Below are 20304 nucleotides of genomic sequence, written 5' to 3'. Positions count from 1 at the left end.
AACATTTAATTTCTCCCCTTTATTGATTTTATAGACTGACCCAGACTTATTCATTTTTCTATAAATTATTAAGCATGAGTGACATATACACTTATTTATGTATTTAAATTCCTTACACTCTTGGCACAGATCTAAAAACTTTAAGTACAAATTTGTGCATTTTACAATATTGCTTTGACTAAAAGAACTTCAGCTTGTAGATTGGCAAAAATACGTAAAAATAAGAAGTAAAGCATTTTGTCGTTACTGAACATACAACTCTGTTAAACTTTGTTCTTTGCCGAGCCCTTTTCTAATAATATTGGCATGACACTTGGAATTGACAAATGTAATACTCTTCATTTGAAACGTGGCAAGGTAATTAATGATGGAAGTTACAGGAGGGAGGTGTTATTGAGTATCTTGTGGAAGATCAAGCCTACACCTATCTTGGAATGCAAGTTCGAGACCAGCTCCAGAATGCCCAGATTCAAGAAAAAGTTCGAACTGCTTAAAGAAAATCTGGAGCTCAGAGCTAAATCCTCGAAACAAGGTCAAAGCCACCAATATATTTGCTGTGCCAGTCCTTTCCTATTCCTTTGGAGTAGTTGATTGGACAAAACATACATCTAAAATCTTGACCGCCGGACCAGAAGGATCATGTCTGATAACAGAGCCCACCACCCTCGTTCCTCTCTCAATCGTTTATATATGCCAATCGATTCTGGAGGTCGGGGTTGGATTAACGTGGAGGCTCTTCATGATAGAATTGTTTTGTGTACTTTTGCACATACTTGTTTATTGCACATATTTGCTTATTTTGATTCTCTGGTGATGCATGTCAACACTCATGATGGAAGTAAGGAATTCCACAGCTAGTTTAAGCTTGCCAGGGTTGTTGGACAGAATCTGAAATTTGAGGTTGATGTTGTTGATGGCGATGTACTGCTGGACGGTACAGCAATGGGAGTAAACCAGGTGAAGTCCTTCACCAAGTCTGCCCTGAGTCGGTCATTTGTGGAGAAGCTTTCTGAGAAACCATTGCACCGTGTGTACATGCAGTGTGTGGAACAGAACAGGGCCTAGATTTTTTAAGCTCTCTTAGCGTTAAGATAGTCGTAAGTGCCATACATTTACATTAACTTACGACTTTCTTAGCGCTAAAAGAGCCCAGCAATCCAACGGACTTAGGCCAGTCAAATTAGCCAATTTTTTCTTATCCTGACTCATGTTTATTTGCTTGTCTTCTTCTTCTGGCGAACCTAGTGGAACACTTGTATCTCCCAATTGAAGCTCCCTTCAATAAAAAATCACTCATTAGTACTCACCCCGAGTTATCTCCCTTTCCGTAAGCGCGGGAAGGAGGGCGCCACCCAAGCCCATGTGCCTCACTCTCTCCTTCTTCGCCCAGTGAGCTGGACGTGAGAGCACCTGTGTCTCCCAACACATATATCCTTTATTTAAATCTAGTTTAGTTCCTCTTATACGTTAGTATAGAGGTAGTGCTAGTATATTTATTCAATTTGCATTGATTATTAATTGTGTTTCTGCTGTTTATTCACGCTTTACCGTGATTGTTCAGTAGGCTACATTAATGAAAATTTGCACAGATTGTAAACTACGTTACTCTGATACCGATCCTCATTTAAAATGCCCTAGTTGCATTACTCCATGTTCCTTTGATTCTCGTTGTAAATTGTGTAGCAATTTACCTATCTCTGCCTTTGACAAATATTTATGTTCCGTTTACAGACGGAAGGCAGATAAATCTCGTAAACAGATTTCAAACATGGCTAATAGATCGCAAATTAATGTTTCATGTCAACTGTTGACTGAGGACTCGTCACCGGCTGGTGGCATGCCTGAGTTTCCCTCGGAGGATAAGCGTGGGACGCAGTCCGCTATGTCCAAGAAGCGACCTGCATCTCAAGAGCTGCCGTCGTCTCAGTCCAAGTCGAGGAAACCAGCCATATCATCTCGTACTCTGCGTACTCCAAGATCTACACCGTCATCTAAAGGGAAGTCAACTAAATCTAATAAATTTGCCTCTGATATCTTACCAGTTACAGAATTAGCATTATATGATGATGATATGCCTATTATCATTCCAGAAGTTCGTCACAAGAAACGGCCCGTTTCTGCGACTATCACCTCAGCGCAGACGAACACACAACCGGAGATGCCGACGCTATCACCAATACATTTATCTGAGGGTCCCGTCACCTCTGCAGAGACATCCTCATCAGCGCAGAACGTCCCAGATGACTTGATCAACCACATTATGAGAATGATGGAAGACCGCTACGGCTTACAGAGGCCTCAGAGCCACGGGCCCCAGAGCCCACCCCATACTAAGTCATACAGGGCCCCAGAGCCCGCCTTGACTTCGCGTAGGGCCCCTGAGCCCATAGGGCGCCTCCGCTGAGGGGCAACCCTGCCCGGAGTGAGCTCTTTGCATAAGGTATCCCAGGCAGCCTCGGGAAGGAGCTAGAGTCTGACCCTTTGCAAGAGGCTTCGCGGAGAAGGAGTGCTTCGCCTAGCACGCACCATGTCATGTACGAAGGGCGTTCGCAAAGCAAGCACTCATATGTCGGAGCGGACACTGACTCCAGACATTCGCACAAAACGCGAAGGCTAAGTGGTTCTACAATGCCTACAAGACGTTCTCGCAGCCCTCAACGTTCGAGAAGCCCAGAGCGTCGGCGAAGCCATCACCGTTCGAGTAGCCCACAGTCTCCGCGAAGGATGTCTTCTCCCAGATCTGCATACACTAGCCACTCGTCAGTCCGTTCTCCTCAGTCCTCACGTAGATCTTCTTACAGATCGAGGTCTCCGACATACGACCATACGTCAGAGGAAGACGATGGTATCATTTTCTCAGAGGCTGAGATAAGGTATTGGATGGTAAATGAATTACAACTGGCCTCTCCCTCCAAGAACGAGGATACAGCCCAAACTTACCTGATGAAAGATGATGACGTAGATCATATCACCATACCTCCTGTGGATCCTATCGCAGCCGTTCCTGCTAAACTGGATACAACTTTCTCCAAATCTACTAAATCCCATCTTCCTCACTTACCGATCTTCAATGCCAAGCATTTTTATGGACATAATATGGAGCCTTTTTTCAAGACTCAGGAGATTATCAGTGATTCCAAGTCCAGAAGTTATAGGATTGACGATCGCAAGATGGCCCAGTTAGATACCATTGCCAGAAGAATGTTCTTCGGACTTAATAGATCTAGGACTATTAACGAAACTCTCATCACCAAGTTCAAGAACTCTACGGATGAGGAGGACAGGATGATCTATTCAGCTCTTCTTATGCAGAAGAAAGATCAACAATTCCTTACAGACCATCTTTCAGCTCTTACTGAAACTACTACCATGGCACGTCGGCAAAGATTACTAGCCTCATGCTCTTGGAATAATCAATTCACAGAGCCCCTGTACACAGCTCCATGGTCTTCACCTTTACTGTTTGGTGGCAACATTAACAAGGTCTCCAAGGAAGTATCTAAAGATTTTAGAGAAGTACTCATGATTAGATCTATGGATACGTTAGCCAACGTCTTCAAACATTCAGCACAGAGGTACTCGGGTAAGGCTAAATTCTCAGGGCTACAGAGAGCACGGGATAAGAAATTAGCGGCCGCTAATAATCCCAAGGATTCTTTTCGTCGCCCCTACAACAAGTTCAGAGGAGGATCAGCTAGAGGCAGATCATCCAGAGGTGCCCGTGGATTTAAACGATGAAAGTCAGGTTCGGAACGACTGGAGTCTTCCACCCCCAGTCGTCCCAGTACAACCGTCTCAAGTGGGTGGACGACTACAACTTCACTGGGAAAACTGATTCAAGACCCGTATGTATCCAACATCCTTCGATACGGATATCGTCTACAACTCAAGGCCAAGCCACCGTTAACAGTCAACCCACCAGGGTTCAACGTTCATCTGGCATTACTACCGATGTTAAGAGAAACAGTACAGTCTCTACTAAACAAACAGGCCTTAGAAGTTCTCGATCAGCAAAACATCATACCAGGTTTCTACTCCCCAGTCTTCCTAGTGCCGAAAAAGAATTCCAAAGAGAAGTATCGTCTCATTTACAACATGAGCACATTCAACAGAGAATTTCTATGCAAACCACCAGCGTTTCGCATGATACATTTACCTCAACTTCGTCATCTAATTCGTCCACTAGATTACATGGTAAGTATAGATCTGCAGGACGCATACCTACACATTCCGATTCATCCCAGTTCAAGGAAATATCTGAGATTCATGCTAGACGGCATACACTACCAATGGAAAGTACTTCCCTTCGGAATCACTTCGGCCCCATGGATATTCACAAGAATAACCAAGCCTATGGTCTCATATCTACATCGTCAAGGCCTGCGGAGTGCATTTTTACCTAGACGACGGCATACAGGTGGATCCACATCCACAGCGTCTCAGACTACAGCTGGAATTTACAATCGAAGCTACTAACGCAGTTAGGCTGGTTAGTAAATCTACTCAAGTCGGACCTAGAGCCCACGCAAGATCTGCAGTTTCTAGGTATACGATTCATACAGCTCAGAACCGTATGATAGTCCCGGAGGACAGATGGATCAAGATACAACAACTGATCCCCCAAGCCCTACTCTCTGTTACCACTACGACAGTGGCAGAGTCTACTGGGACTACTCACATCGGCTCAAGACTTGACACTCAGAGGCAGGCTCCAATTGCGTCCATTACAAGTCGTCATCAATGCCCATCTCGAGGACTCTCTACCGTTCAGTCTACCAGATTACGTCAAACCACATCTACTCTGGTGGACCAAGAGATTGAATGTCTGCGCAGGCGTCTCCTTACTAGAGCCGGAATCGGAAACACATCTTTACGTGGATGCGTAAAGGTTGGGGAGCCCACCTTTCCGGCAGGACAGCGTCAGGCCTATGGAGCATTCAAGAGAGCTTATGTCACATAAATCTACTAGAGATGCAAGCAGCCATAAACGCCATAGATCACTGGAGCAACCTATTACAGAACGCTCAGTTAATGATTCATACAGACAACTCCACAGTGGCGTTCTATGTGAACCAACAAGGGTCAACAAGATCACTGAATCTACTCACTCGATGTTTCAAACTGTTCGATCTAGTCGACAGTCTAAACATACGTATCAAAGCCTGCCACATTCCAGGAGCAAAGAATGTGTTAGCAGACGCTCTCTCTCGGCCACACCAACCATCGCCGACAGAATGGATGCTCCACACAGAGATATTCAATCAGATAATCATGGAAATAGGATCTCCTCTGATAGATCTATTTGCCACCCGATTCAACAATCAACTGACAACCTTCGTATCGCCAGTGCCAGACCCACTAGCATGGGCAACGGACGCACTAAGCATATCGTGGGAGGGACTAAACGCGTACGCTTTCCCGCCTCCTGCGTTGATCCCACAAGTCTTGCTAAAAATCAGTCAAACGAAGAGCCTCGATCTCATTTTGGTCTCGCCTTACTGGCCAGCGAGAACGTGGTTTCCAGACCTCATACGAAGAATCGGAAAACCAGTACTTCAGCTCCCACTGCGCTCCAATCTACTGATACATCCGCACACCAAACAAGTGCACAAAACACCAGAAGCATTCCGACTTCACGTGTGGATTGTATCAAGGCGTGTTTGAATAAGAGAGGTTATTCCAACAGAGCGGCGAAGGCGGTCACGCTTGCACTACGTAACTCCACTCGTAATTTATACGATGATAAATGGCTCAGATTTGTCAATTATGCGGCTAAGAAAGGATTTTCAGCCAGATTTGCTACACATCCTCAAGTGGCAGATTTCTTATGTTTCCTACGTCAAACTAAGAATCTCAAAGGATCTACACTGTCCACTTATCTTGCAGCCATAAGCTCAGTCATTACTATGAGAACGGGCGTCAAACTGACCAAAACACCGGAGTTACTCGCCTTGCTACGTGCCTTCCGATTGGAAGATCAGAAACGGAAGTTTCAAGCGCCAGCCTGGGATCTAAATGTGGTACTTCAACACCTCACAAGTGAGGCTTACGAACCGTTGTTATCTGCGTCATATGAATCATTGACCCACAAAACCTTATTCCTGCTAGCGTTAGCCACTGCCGCCAGAATGTCGGAAATTCACGCTTTGGACTATGAGAGAACACGATTTGATGATATTCATAACATCGCTCATCTGGGACTTCGCTGGGATTTTATAGCGAAAAATCAACTACCAGGTCAACCAGACAGGTTGTTCCATGTCCCAGCTCTCTCATCCATACTTGGGCCGCAGGATACGATGGACTTATCACTTTGCCCTGTACGTGCACTGAAAATATATCTCCAAAGATCCAAGCAAAGTAGAGGGAAATTCAAAAGATTGTTTATCCCTATATCTACCGCTTCACAGACAGAAGTGTGGCGCACTACCATTTCTATTTGGATCAGAACTGTCATACTAAGAGCCTACAAGGCAGCTGGACTGAACCCTCCAAGTGCTGCTAATCCCCACGAAATTAGAGCACTAGCCTCAACTTTGGCTTTACATGGAAATTGTTCTTTGAATACCATTATGGAGGGATGTTTTTGGAGGTCCGAGATGGTGTTTGCAAACCATTATCTGAGAGATATCACCACCAAGGACGTCTCAGGTATCCACCATTTCGGTCCCATGGTCCTCGCTCAACAGTTGACAGTTCCATGGAGAAGATAAGTCTATCTAGCGAGCGCTATGTCTGACACAGTTCTTGAAGCAAGAATTTCCGAGAAAACGTTTACTTATGAAGGGAAAATATTTTAATCATCAAACAAAAGTAAGTCTTTTTTCCTGCCAGATATCGCGATTCAGGAATATTCAAAGTCAAGCATTGATGTATTTTGTGGCCCATTTGAAGTATCGTATCGGGATATTCGACAATGTAAAACTTTGTATAGATTCACTGTATCGGCGGCCCATGGATCGATGCATCGATGCGTATCGATGAATCGTCACACCACTACTGCAAAGTGGTATAAGGCGCAAAGATGGAATTGCTGAAAAGTTATCTGGAATTTCTTCAGTTTCAGTTCATGTAAACTGCCACAATGATTACACTCGTGAATCTTCTATTAGCAGCTGTGAATCCCTCACCTCGAAAGACGGTTTCCTTAAGATCATCACTGTCAATTCAAAATGAATTGCTTGTTCTGTGGAGAAATTGTGATTGTTTCAGAGACTAAAAAACCCAAAGACAAGAGGGATATTTTTGAAGTTCGAACGATTAGTTCCAAAGATTGCATTCTTGACATGGCTGAATATCGTGGTGATGTGTGGGGTCGAGCTGTTATTGAACGGATATCAAGCGCAATAGATTTAGTAGATACATGTTATAAGAAATTCTTCTTAAAAGATCACGTTCTATCCGAGGGAAGGGTAGACCTGCTGATAAAACTTAGCAGACCTTTGATGATTTGTTTGAATTTCTGGAACAAAATGACAAATGTCAGTATTCAACAGAGGATTCCGTGAGCAAACTGAGAGAATGCCATGCTGATGGTGAGATTGAATGTTGTGAAAAAAAACTGAGATCAAAATTGCCAGTTCACTTTGGTGATAGTGTTATCATTTCTAGCATTCGTGGAAGAAAACCGTTATTTTGCATTAGAAATACTGGCCACAAGATCCTTAGCGATGCATGGTATTCTCAGAAGAACGGTTGCGCATAGTAAACACAACTGCAGATACCATACGGCAGGACATCAGGTCAATGCTTTGTGATACTGACCATTACACTCCTGCTGCTGACGCTTTTCATAATCACATGATGAATTTAATAATCTATATTTGCACTGAGAAGGCCACAGGCCTATAGTACATAAAGTTATGTTACATTTGAGAGGAATTTAGATCGGATAATCATAGCATAGTAAATGAACATTGAAATATTTTGTAGAAGAACTGGATTTTTACTACTTAACAATGATGAGAATTTTATCACATTTAGATGGACATAGTAATATCTTTTAATATATTTTGTTCGGAACCGGTCATAAAATGGACATACTAGGAGAAAATGTAATTAATCTTCTATTTCGTTAAAATTACAAAGTGTACATATTCTTTTTTCTCTTTTTACATTCCTATGTCTGCCTCTTTCAATCAACAAATCATGAGAAGAGCATCTGAATCGTGTCAGTGCTATTCTAAACTTTTTAACATTAACACAGGTTAGATATGACTCAAGAACTATGGCATTTTTAAACAATGAATAATACATGCATTTATTTGATAAGGATATCCTTTCACTCCATGTTTGAATATACATGTACATATCTTTTAGTCTTGTCCTTAAGGATTGTATGAATAACGTAGGTGATTCGACATATTGTGTATTCCATGTAATTCCAAAACCAATAGAATATAAAAAGTGTTTTACATTGGTTTCCCAGTTTTTTGTCCACCTTTATCATATAACAACATCATATTATAACACTTCTTGGGTAAGCGATTTGAAGGCATAATCAATAGTTTTCAACATGATGAATGTGCCTAATACTCTCTGTGTTTTGGTCGAAAGGATTACAAATAAAGATAAGAAAGGTGATGTTACTACAAGGCAAAGGAAGGCATCTGTTATTTGTCACCAAATACTCTCAGCAACAAGAGAAATATCTTTTCTTTCTATGATACAACTTCGTTTAGCCGTGTATATTCACCGAGAAATTGGATCTAAGCACCTTCTGGATGTTATGTCAGCCTTGGGAGTGTGTTCATCATATAATGAGGCTATTTCCTATGAACATTCTGCAATGAGATTGGTCATGAGATTGGTGAAAATGCCTTCATGCAATTTGTCATTGACAATGCAGATTTTAATGTTCGCACACTTGATGGATATGGCACATTTCATAGTATGGGTGGAATCATGTGTGTCACACCAGGTAGTTCTGTCTGTATATCTGATGTTATCAAGCGAAACAAAGCTGTTTCAGCAGACGATGTCAGGTCCAAGTCAATTGATATTTGACTTGTTCATTTCAGAGCAAGAAAGGTTTGCTTGGTTTGATTGTTGATGACACTTCCAATGTCAGAAAGCTGACCTCTTCTAGCTCTATGCATATTCTTTTGGATACGCTTTTTGAGGTCACTCGCTGCTGGAGTGGATACATGGGGTGTGCCAGAAGTGTTGACAATTATGAAGTATCCAAAGTGATCCCATTGCCATTTGTCAACTTGCAGGCATCGAATCCAGACGCAATGTATTCTGTGCTGACATATTCTGTTCACAAATGCAGGAAACATGGACAGAAAACATGTTTGGTGACATTTGACCAAACTCTATATGAGAAAGCTGTTGATATTGTAGCTTTCCACCTGAACAAAAATACTCTAGCTTCAGTTGTTGTCAGACTTGGTGGTTTCCATCTCCTTATGTCTTTCATGGGTTCGGTCGGTTATATAATGGATGACAGTGGACTGAAAGAGCTATGGTCACTCATCTATGCCTCTGACTCTACTGAAGAAATGTTGACAGGTCACACTTATGCAAGAGCATTGAGGGCTCATTCCCTGACATAGTTAGCAATAGCTGTTATTGCTTTGCAGGAGGTCAGCCTGGATGAAACAATTAAAGCTTGCCTGAAGACTTTGTATAAGGATGTTCAAACCATCCATGTGATCCCTGATGAACTTCCAGCAATTGCCAATGCCACAAACCTTGTCGAAAAACTGACTGCAGTTATGGAATTTGAATCGTATCAAAGCAGAACTGCCAAGGTTTGGTGTCAATATTTTGAGCAAGTTTCTTTGACACACCAGTTCATTCGAGCTGAAAGGATCGGAGCCTGGGATCTTCATCTTGATGCTGCCTGCAAGATGATACCATATTTTCATGCTAAAGGACATATTGCTTATGCCAAAAGTGCCCATTTGTGTGTTCAACAGATGTCACAACTAGGAGATATTATGCCCAAGGATGAATTTTAAGCTTTTACCAGGTTTGGTGGTTTTACTGCCAGGCGAAGTGACAAGATGTGGGCTGGCATCTGGACAAGAGCCGTTGCCAAGTGTCCCATTCACACACAAATGCAGCTATTTGCCTTGCCACCTACCTCGGCAGCGTCGAGAGAACATTGCCTGAGGCATATCTGCAAGTGCAGCAATGAATGGGGATGGCAAATTGTTTGTGGCCAGCTCAAGCCAATAACAACCCGTGACCCCAATTGAAATTGTGAGTATCCAAGGGCGATAACTCTTTTTAAAGCATGGAAATGGTTACTGAAATGTGTTTTTATGAAATTATACAATTTCACTTACTTGATTTTTGGGTGTAAAAAATGAAATTATTTCAATTGTTGGGCCATTAACAGGGCATCTTCACACACGTTATTGTGTTTTCATTGACTTCTAAAAATGCCCCCAAAATTGCAAATTTTCAGTTTCAGTCAAAATGTAAAATATGATTTTATTAAGTTCTATTTGGTGGTTTGTGGTGAAAAGACATTGAACAATATACTTCAAGATCTTTTGGACATATCTAAACCTTATCATTATACCTATAGGTCTTTGTGTCACCCACGGTAAAAACATCTAAGAAATATATTTTTAGTACCAAAAAGGGCCACAACTCCGAACTGTGAATTTTTTCCTTTCTGAAATAGTCAATAATCTTGAGATATATTGACTCAGTTGTCAAACATTTATGTACTTATGTACAGAAATAAAGAAGTTGTTACTATTTTATCAAGCGCAATTGGTCTTCTAGGTGAGCAAAAGGTTGCATAAGGTAGCTATGTTTGCACGTGCACTATGGATTTAGCTCAAGTGGGATTTTAGGGGACTTTTACATGTTATGGAAGAAGGTTTGTAGAACATATCTGCTAAGTTTCATTTCTTCATTTTTTCCGACCTTTTTGCTAATTTGACTGGCCTAACTCTTTCGCCTAAATGAAGTCTGAGATGTGAAACTGATGGCTTTTGCTACCCAAGACCAGTCACTTTCCACTCGCAATCGCCAAAATGTGATTCTTAAGTGAAATATTAATATGAAATGTCGACTTTGCAATGAATGTACAGAGACTGTCCATCACCTTGTCAGTGGATGCTCATCCTTGGCACAAACAGCATATCTTAAAAGACATGATGGCATGGCTTGTCTCCGCCATACCTGTGGCTTTGACTCTGAGGTCCATCCATGGTATGACCCTGAACATGTCCAGGGCGTCATGGAAGAATGATGCTTTCAAACTTCTATGGAATAGGCCTATATGCAGCCTCTGAAGAATTCAAGCCAACAAACCTGATCTTGTCCTTTTTGATAAAGCCAATGAGTTTATTTATATCATTGAATTTTCTGTCCCTTTTGACAGCAACGGGATTGGCAATATTCAGGAAGAGCATGCTAAATATGCGGACCTCGCCTTGGAAATGTCTCGCTTGCATCCCAAGTACACTGTCGTCTGGCTCCCCATTGTTCTCGATGCCCTTGGTTTGGTACCTCCTGATCTCTTGGCGCAGATCAGGAGAGTGCCCGGGTTCTCCACCGGGAGTACAGCCCTTCTGACAATCTGGGTAATGCAGAAGGCTGCAGTGTTGGTGAGCCTTCGTTATTCTCCCGAAAGTTCTTGCTGGGTTCGACTAGGCAGTGTTTCCTGGGAGAAGTCCCATTCGCTGTCTGGGCTGCGTGTAGTGGGGCGAGGGCCCTGAGCTGATGATGCGCCTTATCCAGCCCGACTGTGCCAGGATCACCCGAACCTTCTCTGCTGCATTTTCATCTTTAATATGTAAAGCATGATAATAATAGCAATAATAAGTTATCGATGAAACGTGCCATCTTGCCAGAATTAGTAAAGCAAGGATATAAACATATTCAGACGTCCCTTGTGTCCACTCATCGTTCTGCAGTGCACATAATTCAGGGGACAATATCTTATCTTCCATGTGCCGAGTCCCAGAGTGGAGACCTACAGCGTGGTGCAATTCCTGCAACGAATGCTTTTAAAAATATACATCACGTGGGCCCTCGATCGCAGATTATAAAGAACTTGCCAGACACCGTCGGGTTGTACTCAGTCTTTGAAAGGTCTACCATGCTGTTGTTGGTCGTAGCTCTCATCGTCCCTGCCTTCGGGGCTCGCCCAGGGTTCACTTCCACCGGGAATCTGGAGTGGAGGGACTGCGGTATGTCAAATGATTGAATTAATATTGAAACATCGCAATGTCAACAGTATAGTGACGAGAACACACCACAGCTGGTCGTACCCTTTGCCAAAGTTGGCCACGAAGACTATTTTAGGTTTGGCAATACCATATCATTGTGATGACGACTTCAAAGTTGTTAAAATCTAAATCCTGTACATCAACCAGTCTTTATATACAGTACTGAAAATGCCATTGGCCTAAAGTACCGTTTTACATACAGTAGCAAAAGGTGCAGTTGACATGAATATATCGCAAATAATATCACATCTTAAATGCAGAGGATCTAATCTAATATTCATTGCATTGTATATATACATTTTGAGATACTTTGTGACTGTTTGGTTTTGAGATAACATGAGGGTAGAGAATTTGCCTTTTCGGGGGTTCAAATAGAAATATTTCTTTATGTATTCTTTTCTGATATTTGCATACTCAATCTATGGCTTCTCTTCCATACATCACGACGTGGTATAACTGATATAGAATTTGAAGCAACGTGGTAAAACTGATATAGAATTCTAAGCAACATGGCATAACTGATATAGAATTCTAAGCGACATGGCATAACAGATATAGAATTCTAAGCGACATGGTATAACTGATATAGAATTCTAAGCCATGTGATATAACTGATATAGAATTCTAAGCGACGTGGTATAACTGATATAGAATTCTAAGCAACGTGGTATAACTGATATAGAATTCTAAGCGACGTGGTATAACTGATATAAAATTCTAAGCGACGTGGTATAACTGATATAGAATTCGAGGCAACGTGGTATAACTGATATAGAATCGAAGCGGCGTGGCATAACTGATATAGAATTCGAAACAACCTGGTATAACTGACATAGCATTCGAAGCGACGTGGTATAACTGATATAGAATTCTAAGCGACATGGCATAACTGATATAGAATTCTAAGCAACATGGCATAACAGATATAGAATTCTAAGCGACATGGTATAACTGATATAGAATTCTAAGCCACGTGATATAACTGATATAGAATGCGAAGCGACGTGGTATAACTGATATAGAATTCTAAGTGAAGTGGTATAACTGATATAGAATTCTAAGCGACGTGGTATAACTGATATAAAATTCTAAGCGACGTGGTATAACTGATATAGAATTCGAAGCGACGTGGTATAACTGACATAGAATCGAAGTGACGTGGTATAACTGATATAGAATTCGAAACAACCTGGTGTAACTGACATAGCATTCGAAGCGACGTGGTAAAACTGATGAAGAATTCGAAGCGGCGTAAAAGAACTAAAACTCACTCACTCACTGAGACATAGTTGACTTGAGGAACGTACAAACCACAGCTTCAGATGTCGCTTTAACCCCTTGAGATGCCCGAGTGCTCTGAGATGACATACTTGGACATGTCATACCGATTTCAAGCTTGGCTAGATAAGCCGTGTGGATTTCTTTCAGTCTGTCTGACACGGATTCTAAATGACGTAAGAAAGCGACAAATCCTCTTTATAAGACACCTTTTGATACATTGTTATGTCTTGAATTTGATTGTTGTAGGGCATGAACCGATGTGATATCAAGTCTCGACCGATACGATTTGTCTGGGTCTGTCTTGACCAACAGGGCTTCTCTGAGTCTATCCCGACCAACAGGGCTTCTCTGAGTCTATCCCGACCAACAGGGCTTGTCTGAGTCTTTCCCGACCAACAGGGCTTCTCTGAGTCTATCCCGACCAACAGGGCTTGTCTGAGTCTGTCCCGACCAACAGGACTTCTTTGTGTCTGTCTCGACCAACAGGGCTTGTCTGAGTCTATCCCGACCAACAGGGCTTGTCAGAGTCTATCTCGATCAACAGGACTTCTCTGAGTCTATCCCGACCAACAGGGCTTCTCTGAGTCTATACCGACCAACAGGACTTGTCTACGTCTATACCGACCAACAGGACTTCTCTACGTCTATACCGACAAACAGGACTTGTCTGAGTCTATCCCGACCAACAGGACTTGTCTAGTGTCTATCTCGACCAACAGGGCTTGTCTGAGTCTATCTGGACCAACAGGACTTGTCTAAGTCTATACCGACCAACAGGACTTGTCTAAGTCTATACCGACCAACAGGACTTGTCTAAGTCTATACCGACCAACAGGACTTGTCTAAGTCTATACCGACCAACAGGACTTGTCTAAGTCTATACAAATGACCAACAGGACTTGTCGAAGTCTATACCGACCAACAGGACTTTACAATGTCCAAATGATTTTCATGGTCAGGTTTCGGTAACGAACTGGATGTCAATGAAGAAGTTTGATTTCCTTGTCAGGTGTCGTGTAACTGCCCTGAGACATCACTGTAGACCATGGAAGGAGAAATCACACACGATCTCGATGACCACGTCATTATGGACGTTCTCATGGAGAAGACGCTGTTCGGGAGGCTCACCAAGGTGCCCTGTTTCGGTTTCTTTGGCTCATGGTAAGTAATGACGAGGACTTATGTTGGTCTATTGAAGGATGAAGTAAACAGATTCCAGGCCGTTTAAGGCCGTCGGTAATAAAATGGCGTAAACAGCGATGTAAGATAATTAAGGCCACTGTATGGACCGTGTGTGTTCACGAAGAATCATCACTAAGATTAGATAGCGACAGTGGTGAGATTCAGGAAATGTATCTAATCCTGCAGTCTTGAGATCCCAACACACTGAGGGCTAGTAGGTTAGTGACGATGGGGAAACAGAGACTTTAAACAAATTGAATGTTGAAAACAATCCAAAAAGGTGACACTATAACGTCTGCTGGTATTAGGACTTGCTAGAAATACAACATATTATCCACGTTCCCGAATACAGTATGGAAATCTTATCGACCACACACCACAAAGAATTAAAATAAAAACATTTTTTCACATTACACCCACACTCTGCAAACAAGTAGGGGATACTTGAGAACACTTTTGATTATAGAAAACATGGCGGAGTTTCTAAGTATATAGTTTTATAATAATGCCTAACGAATTGGGAAGACAACCACCGTTAGTGGATTTTGAAGATGTTGCAACCGCTAGTGATGTGGAAGCACTCCTTGGAGGACATGAGTCAAAGAGCCAAATTGACGTTTTCGATCAGTAATGCAGACGATTTTTAGTTTTTATCCTCTCGAGAAGGTATACCGTAGGGCGTTTTCGATCTCAGTGTGCTTGCAAATACGCTGCCTTATTTAATATAGACCTGTTGATTGACGTGGTCAGTGGGGGACATGTCCGGTCTCACAACTCGTCATGGCATCCTGTGGATGGTGAGTTGCTGGATGCAAACTTTGACGTTTTATTAGCCAACACTTCGGCCCCCTGTCTATGTCTGTGTTGTGCTGATAGAATGTCCTATTCCGTGGACGGAGTATCCTGTTAGGACATACTTGACGTGGACGGAGTATCCTGTTTCAACATTCTTGACATGGGTGTGTTAGGACATACTTGAAGTGGACGGAGTATCCTGTTAGGACATACGTGACGTGGACGGAGTATCTTGGGAGGACATTCCTGACATGGGCGGAGTTTCCTGTTAGGATATTCTTGACGTGGAGGGAGTATACTGTTAGGACATACTTGACGTGGGCGGAGTTTCCTGTTAGGACATACTTGAAGTGGACGGAGTTTCCTGTTAGGACATACTTGACATGAGCGTGCTTCCTGTTAGGACATACTTGATGTGGAGGGAGTGTACTGTTAGGACATACTTGACGAGGGAGGAATTTCCTGTTTGGACATACTTGACGTGGACGGAGTTTCCTGTTAGGGCGTACGTGACATGAACCGAGTTTCCTGTTAGGACATACTTGACGTGGACGGAGTTTTCTGATAACCCGTCAGGATACTTGATGGAGTTGTCTGTTATACATTAGGTAAGTAAAATATATAGATGAGACATGGGCTGTTACCAGCGATCAAACCTCGATCTGACATGACCGGAGCCGAATGTTAATGACTGACTCTTGAATGCTTGTAGCCACAAGGCGTTCATAGGTTGAAGACGTCATATTATTAAGTGGATACCAGGATTAAAAACGAGTGGAAGAAACTTGTACGCAAGGTGTACCTCAGCAGCGACCTGATGCATACTGATTCTCCCGCAGCCACTACACGGACCCATGTCACCTTCTGAACACCTTCAAGCAGAGCGGAACGTGCCCTCCCCAGCTGACGGCTAATGGCCTCCCATGCACCTGTCCCTTCAACCCCCAGAAAGCTTAGTCTACCGGCCTCCAAGTTCACCATCCCTGACATCAAAGGTGCCTGGAAAGTGGTGTTAGAGGATGTAAGTAAAGATTGGTAACCAAGTCATGGGGTTGAATGTCATCAATATTTCTCAAACATGCGATGCTTAGGATCAGTTGTACAGGCGACGAAACACAATTATAATATCAGAGATAGAAATACCAGTTTAACAATATATATATATTGACAGTTTTCACCTAAACGAGTTTTCTTTACTTTGAGAGGCATCGACCGAAAATAGTTTGAAAACTCGATTAACCTTCCTAATTTATCTGACGTGACAGATGTTCAATGTTTGGATATTCTGTAAATCGTTGTATAACATATCATTCCAGAGCGAATTCCACGTGAAGATCACCCTGAACGAAAAGCCCTGTGGTCAACTTCGTGGTTGTGTAGAGGTGTACCTAAATATCGATGTCAAGTGAATCCAGTCGGATACGAGTTTTTACATGATCGAAAATAAAGACAATGGATACCGAACAATGAGTTTCTGTTAGTTCAGGAAAGTCTTTGCCTCTTGTTTCTATCATCTTAATATTTAGTTTAAAGGAGTAGCGAATGCATTCTTTGCTTTCGATATGGCATATCTGAAGGTATCAACGGTGATTCTGTATACTGACAACGTAGCGTGGAGATGGATATAGCTGAACGAAACCTCCTCCGTGGTGTAGTGGTTAGAGCGTCCGCCCGGAGAGCGGAAGGTCGCCGGTTCGATCCCCGACCGCTTCATACTAAAAGACGTTAAATATGGTACTTGTTGGTCCTGGTCGGCTCGGAGTCAGTATAATGTGTGTGAATGGGTTATTCATGCTTCACTGCGGCATGGCATCTCAGTGGGCTAGCACTATAAAACCAGCTTAAGACTGGGCTAGTGCACGTAGCCGCACATACACATACACACGCATGCACGTCGTCATATGAGCGAAATATTCTCAAGCACGACGTAAAACCTAATTTCACCTAACCTCACCTGGACGAGTCTAGTGTTTGCTGTGGTACACGTCTTGACATTCCACATCGGTTTTAAACTGTCTCTATTCGTGGAATCCAAAGAGGGGTGAAGGATATCATGCAGATTCTGCCCCAGGTCGGCGACATAAAGTATCTACCAGCCCTCGAGTGTTTCGTGTAAGCGACAAACAGCAGTCGATAATTATACACAGGTAGAGTCCGAGGTACATATCCGACTTCATCATCAGCCCATCTGTCGGGAACACTATCAGCTATGATGCAGAGTGTTCAGTGGTGGGCAAAGCAGATAGTATATTATCGTTAGTATGTACGACCATATTTGCAGATTTCGTATTGCATTGTGGGCTTCTGTATCTCAAAGCAACCAATCAATGACAAAGACACAACTGTAAACGCTGGAAAACTCTGGTTGAAAAGTTTTCAAACAAATAGTGGAGAGGGAGTGAGTGAGTTAATATTTAACGTCACATCGGCAATATTTCAGCCATATCGTGACGAGAACATTTGACATTGAAATAGAATATATACACAGAGATTATAAAAACCTGCCGACGAAGGACAGTAAAACAACTAGAATATCACAGATATACATGTAAAACTAGTAATTAAATCTAAAACATTTTAACTTTAGGGGACATCACAATATAAAAATAGGCAACAGATCGCCAACAACTGAAGGTAGATCACCATACCAGGGACCATGGGGACTTACATTACTTTTGCTACCTGCATGGACCCTAGTTGGATTTAAACCATCCCTTCAGCAATTGGCGACAGAAGAGAAATCTAGCCATAAATTAAAAGCACACATATTCTGCCATTAAAAACCTGGTACACTTAAATTGACTAAATGTTTTGGGACTTACGTACCCTCTCAGGAGGACAATAATTTTACAATACTTCAACCCCCTTTGAGGGTACAGCCACTAACAATCTCAGCAACTAATTCAAACTACCAATAATAAAATATGTATCTATTTACAAATCACTTAACAAATCTAATTCTTTTAAAAATGCAATAATTAAATGAGAACTGACATTATTAAAAAGATCCTTCATAGTGTTTACTTTGAAATAGTTATCCCTTGTGATGGAATATTCAATGCAGACATGCTTGACTGTGATTCTTTCATCACAAGGGATGCAAAACGGAGGATCTTCGCCTTTCAATAAATACTCATGAGTATATCTAGTATGGCCAATGCGACATCACCGCAGAATGACCTCTTCAAATCTGGACTGACAACCCAAGTAGGTGTAACCAATGTAGGGTTTTATTGCATGTAATTTATTAATACCTACTTGGGTGTCCCACTTCTTCTGCATCAGATCACGGATGTAGGTTCTAATGCATGATTTATAATCAGAATATGGGATAAGAAGTGGTGTCACAGATTTGTTGAGTGCTGCCTTAGCAGCAATATCAGCCATGGTGTTCCCAGAAATGCCAACGTGGCTGGGTAACCAACAAAAGATGATGTCGCATTGGCCAGTAGCAAGTTCATTGTACAATTCAATAATGTCTATTAAAAGTTGATGTTTGCAAGAAAGGTTTTTAATAGCCTGAAGACACGACGAAAAATCGGAAAAGATGATATATTGTTTATATTTACGGTGTGTATTTATATATTTAAGAGCTGTTAATATGGCGTTAGCTTCTGCTGTGCAAATAGAGCTAGTATTTGGTAGTCGAGAAGATATTGTTCAAGATCCAATGACAGTGGCACAAGCCACACCGCCACCATCCTTGGACCTATCTGTAAATAAGGATTTGTGTGTATGATATTTATTGCTTATTTGTCTAAATTCTTGTTTATATTGTAATTCATTTGTTTCAGATTTTTTAAATGTTGTCAGTGTAAGGTCAACGTGTGGCCTCACCAATTGCCAAGGAGGAGAAGAAATAAGACGGGAAGGAGCTATATGTTCCAGCTCAATGCCAGCAGCAGAAAGGAAAGGTTTCACTCGTATACCAAGAGGCGGAACAAGAGAAGGCTTCTTATTATACAGATCTTCATATAATGGATTAAAGACACAGTTATATGCAGGGTTTGACTCATTGGAATAAAGTGTTGTCATATACTGTAAAGTTAATTTTATACGACGTTGGGTAAGTGATGGCTCATCGGCCTCAACATAGAGACTGTCAATAGGAGAAGTTCTAAAAGACCCAAGACAAAGTCTTAGGCCTTGGTGGTGAACAGAATCTAATAGTTTTAGGTTGCTGATGCAGGCTCCACCATATACGATGGAGCCATAATCAAGTTTGGAGCGGACTAGTGACCTATATAGGTGTAAGAGGGTAGTTTGATCCCCTCCCCACTTTGAATTAGAAACTACTTTCAATAAATCCAGTGCCTTCAGGCATTTATTTTTAAGGGATTTAATATGCGGCAAAAATGTTAAATGGGAGTCGAAAAGTATACCCAAGAACTTGGCCTCTTTGACAACTTTGATTGGAGTGCCATTTAAATTTAGTTCTGGGTCCTTATGTGGCTTATATTTTCTACAGAAGTGTATACAATTAGTTTTTGACTTAGAAAATTTAAAGCCGTTTTCAAGACACCATTTATGTATTTTGTTTAAACACAATTGCAGTTGCCGTTCAATAGTATGCATATTTTTACCACGACAAGACACAAACAGCGACCCATCGATTGAATAATTGAAAACCTTGGACAAACTATTTATCTTTATGCTAAAAAGTGTGACAGACAAAATACTGCCTTGTGGGACACCCTGATCCTGATTGTAATGATCAGACAGGGTAGAACCCACGCGGACTTTAAATTGCCTCTTAGTTAAAAACTTGGATATGAATTGAAGCAAACGGCCTCGCAACCCAAAATCGTGTAAATCTCTAAAAAACCCATGTTTCCAAGTAGTGTCATAG

General features: G+C 41.9%; 1 protein-coding gene and 1 long non-coding RNA gene across 2 annotated transcripts in view; one reads left to right on the top strand and one right to left on the bottom strand.

Moving 5' to 3' along the window:
* Window positions 1-3734: 3734 nt before the first annotated feature.
* On the bottom strand, window positions 3735-18316 carry LOC124281263. The gene is made up of 3 exons (XR_006899886.1): window positions 18307-18316; window positions 11146-11151; window positions 3735-3831 (listed from the first exon to the last, which is right to left on the bottom strand). It is a non-coding gene; the product is annotated as an uncharacterized LOC124281263 (long non-coding RNA).
* The window catches only part of LOC124281261 (ganglioside GM2 activator-like), a 96567-nt gene continuing 88311 nt past the window's right edge, over window positions 12049-20304 (top strand). Inside the window, exon 1 of the mRNA XM_046717290.1 lies at window positions 12049-12158. Within this exon, the coding sequence (XP_046573246.1) occupies window positions 12068-12158 (91 nt within the window). The 5' untranslated portion in view covers window positions 12049-12067. The remainder of the gene's footprint in view (window positions 12159-20304) is intronic.

The sequence above is a fragment of the Haliotis rubra genome, unplaced genomic scaffold (assembly GCF_003918875.1).
Source record: "Haliotis rubra isolate DU_JTF1 unplaced genomic scaffold, ASM391887v1 Scf281, whole genome shotgun sequence".
Classification (NCBI taxonomy): domain Eukaryota; kingdom Metazoa; phylum Mollusca; class Gastropoda; order Lepetellida; family Haliotidae; genus Haliotis; species Haliotis rubra.
The sequence above is the reverse complement of the archived record's forward strand: the minus strand, read 5'-3'. Positions and strand labels throughout refer to the sequence as shown.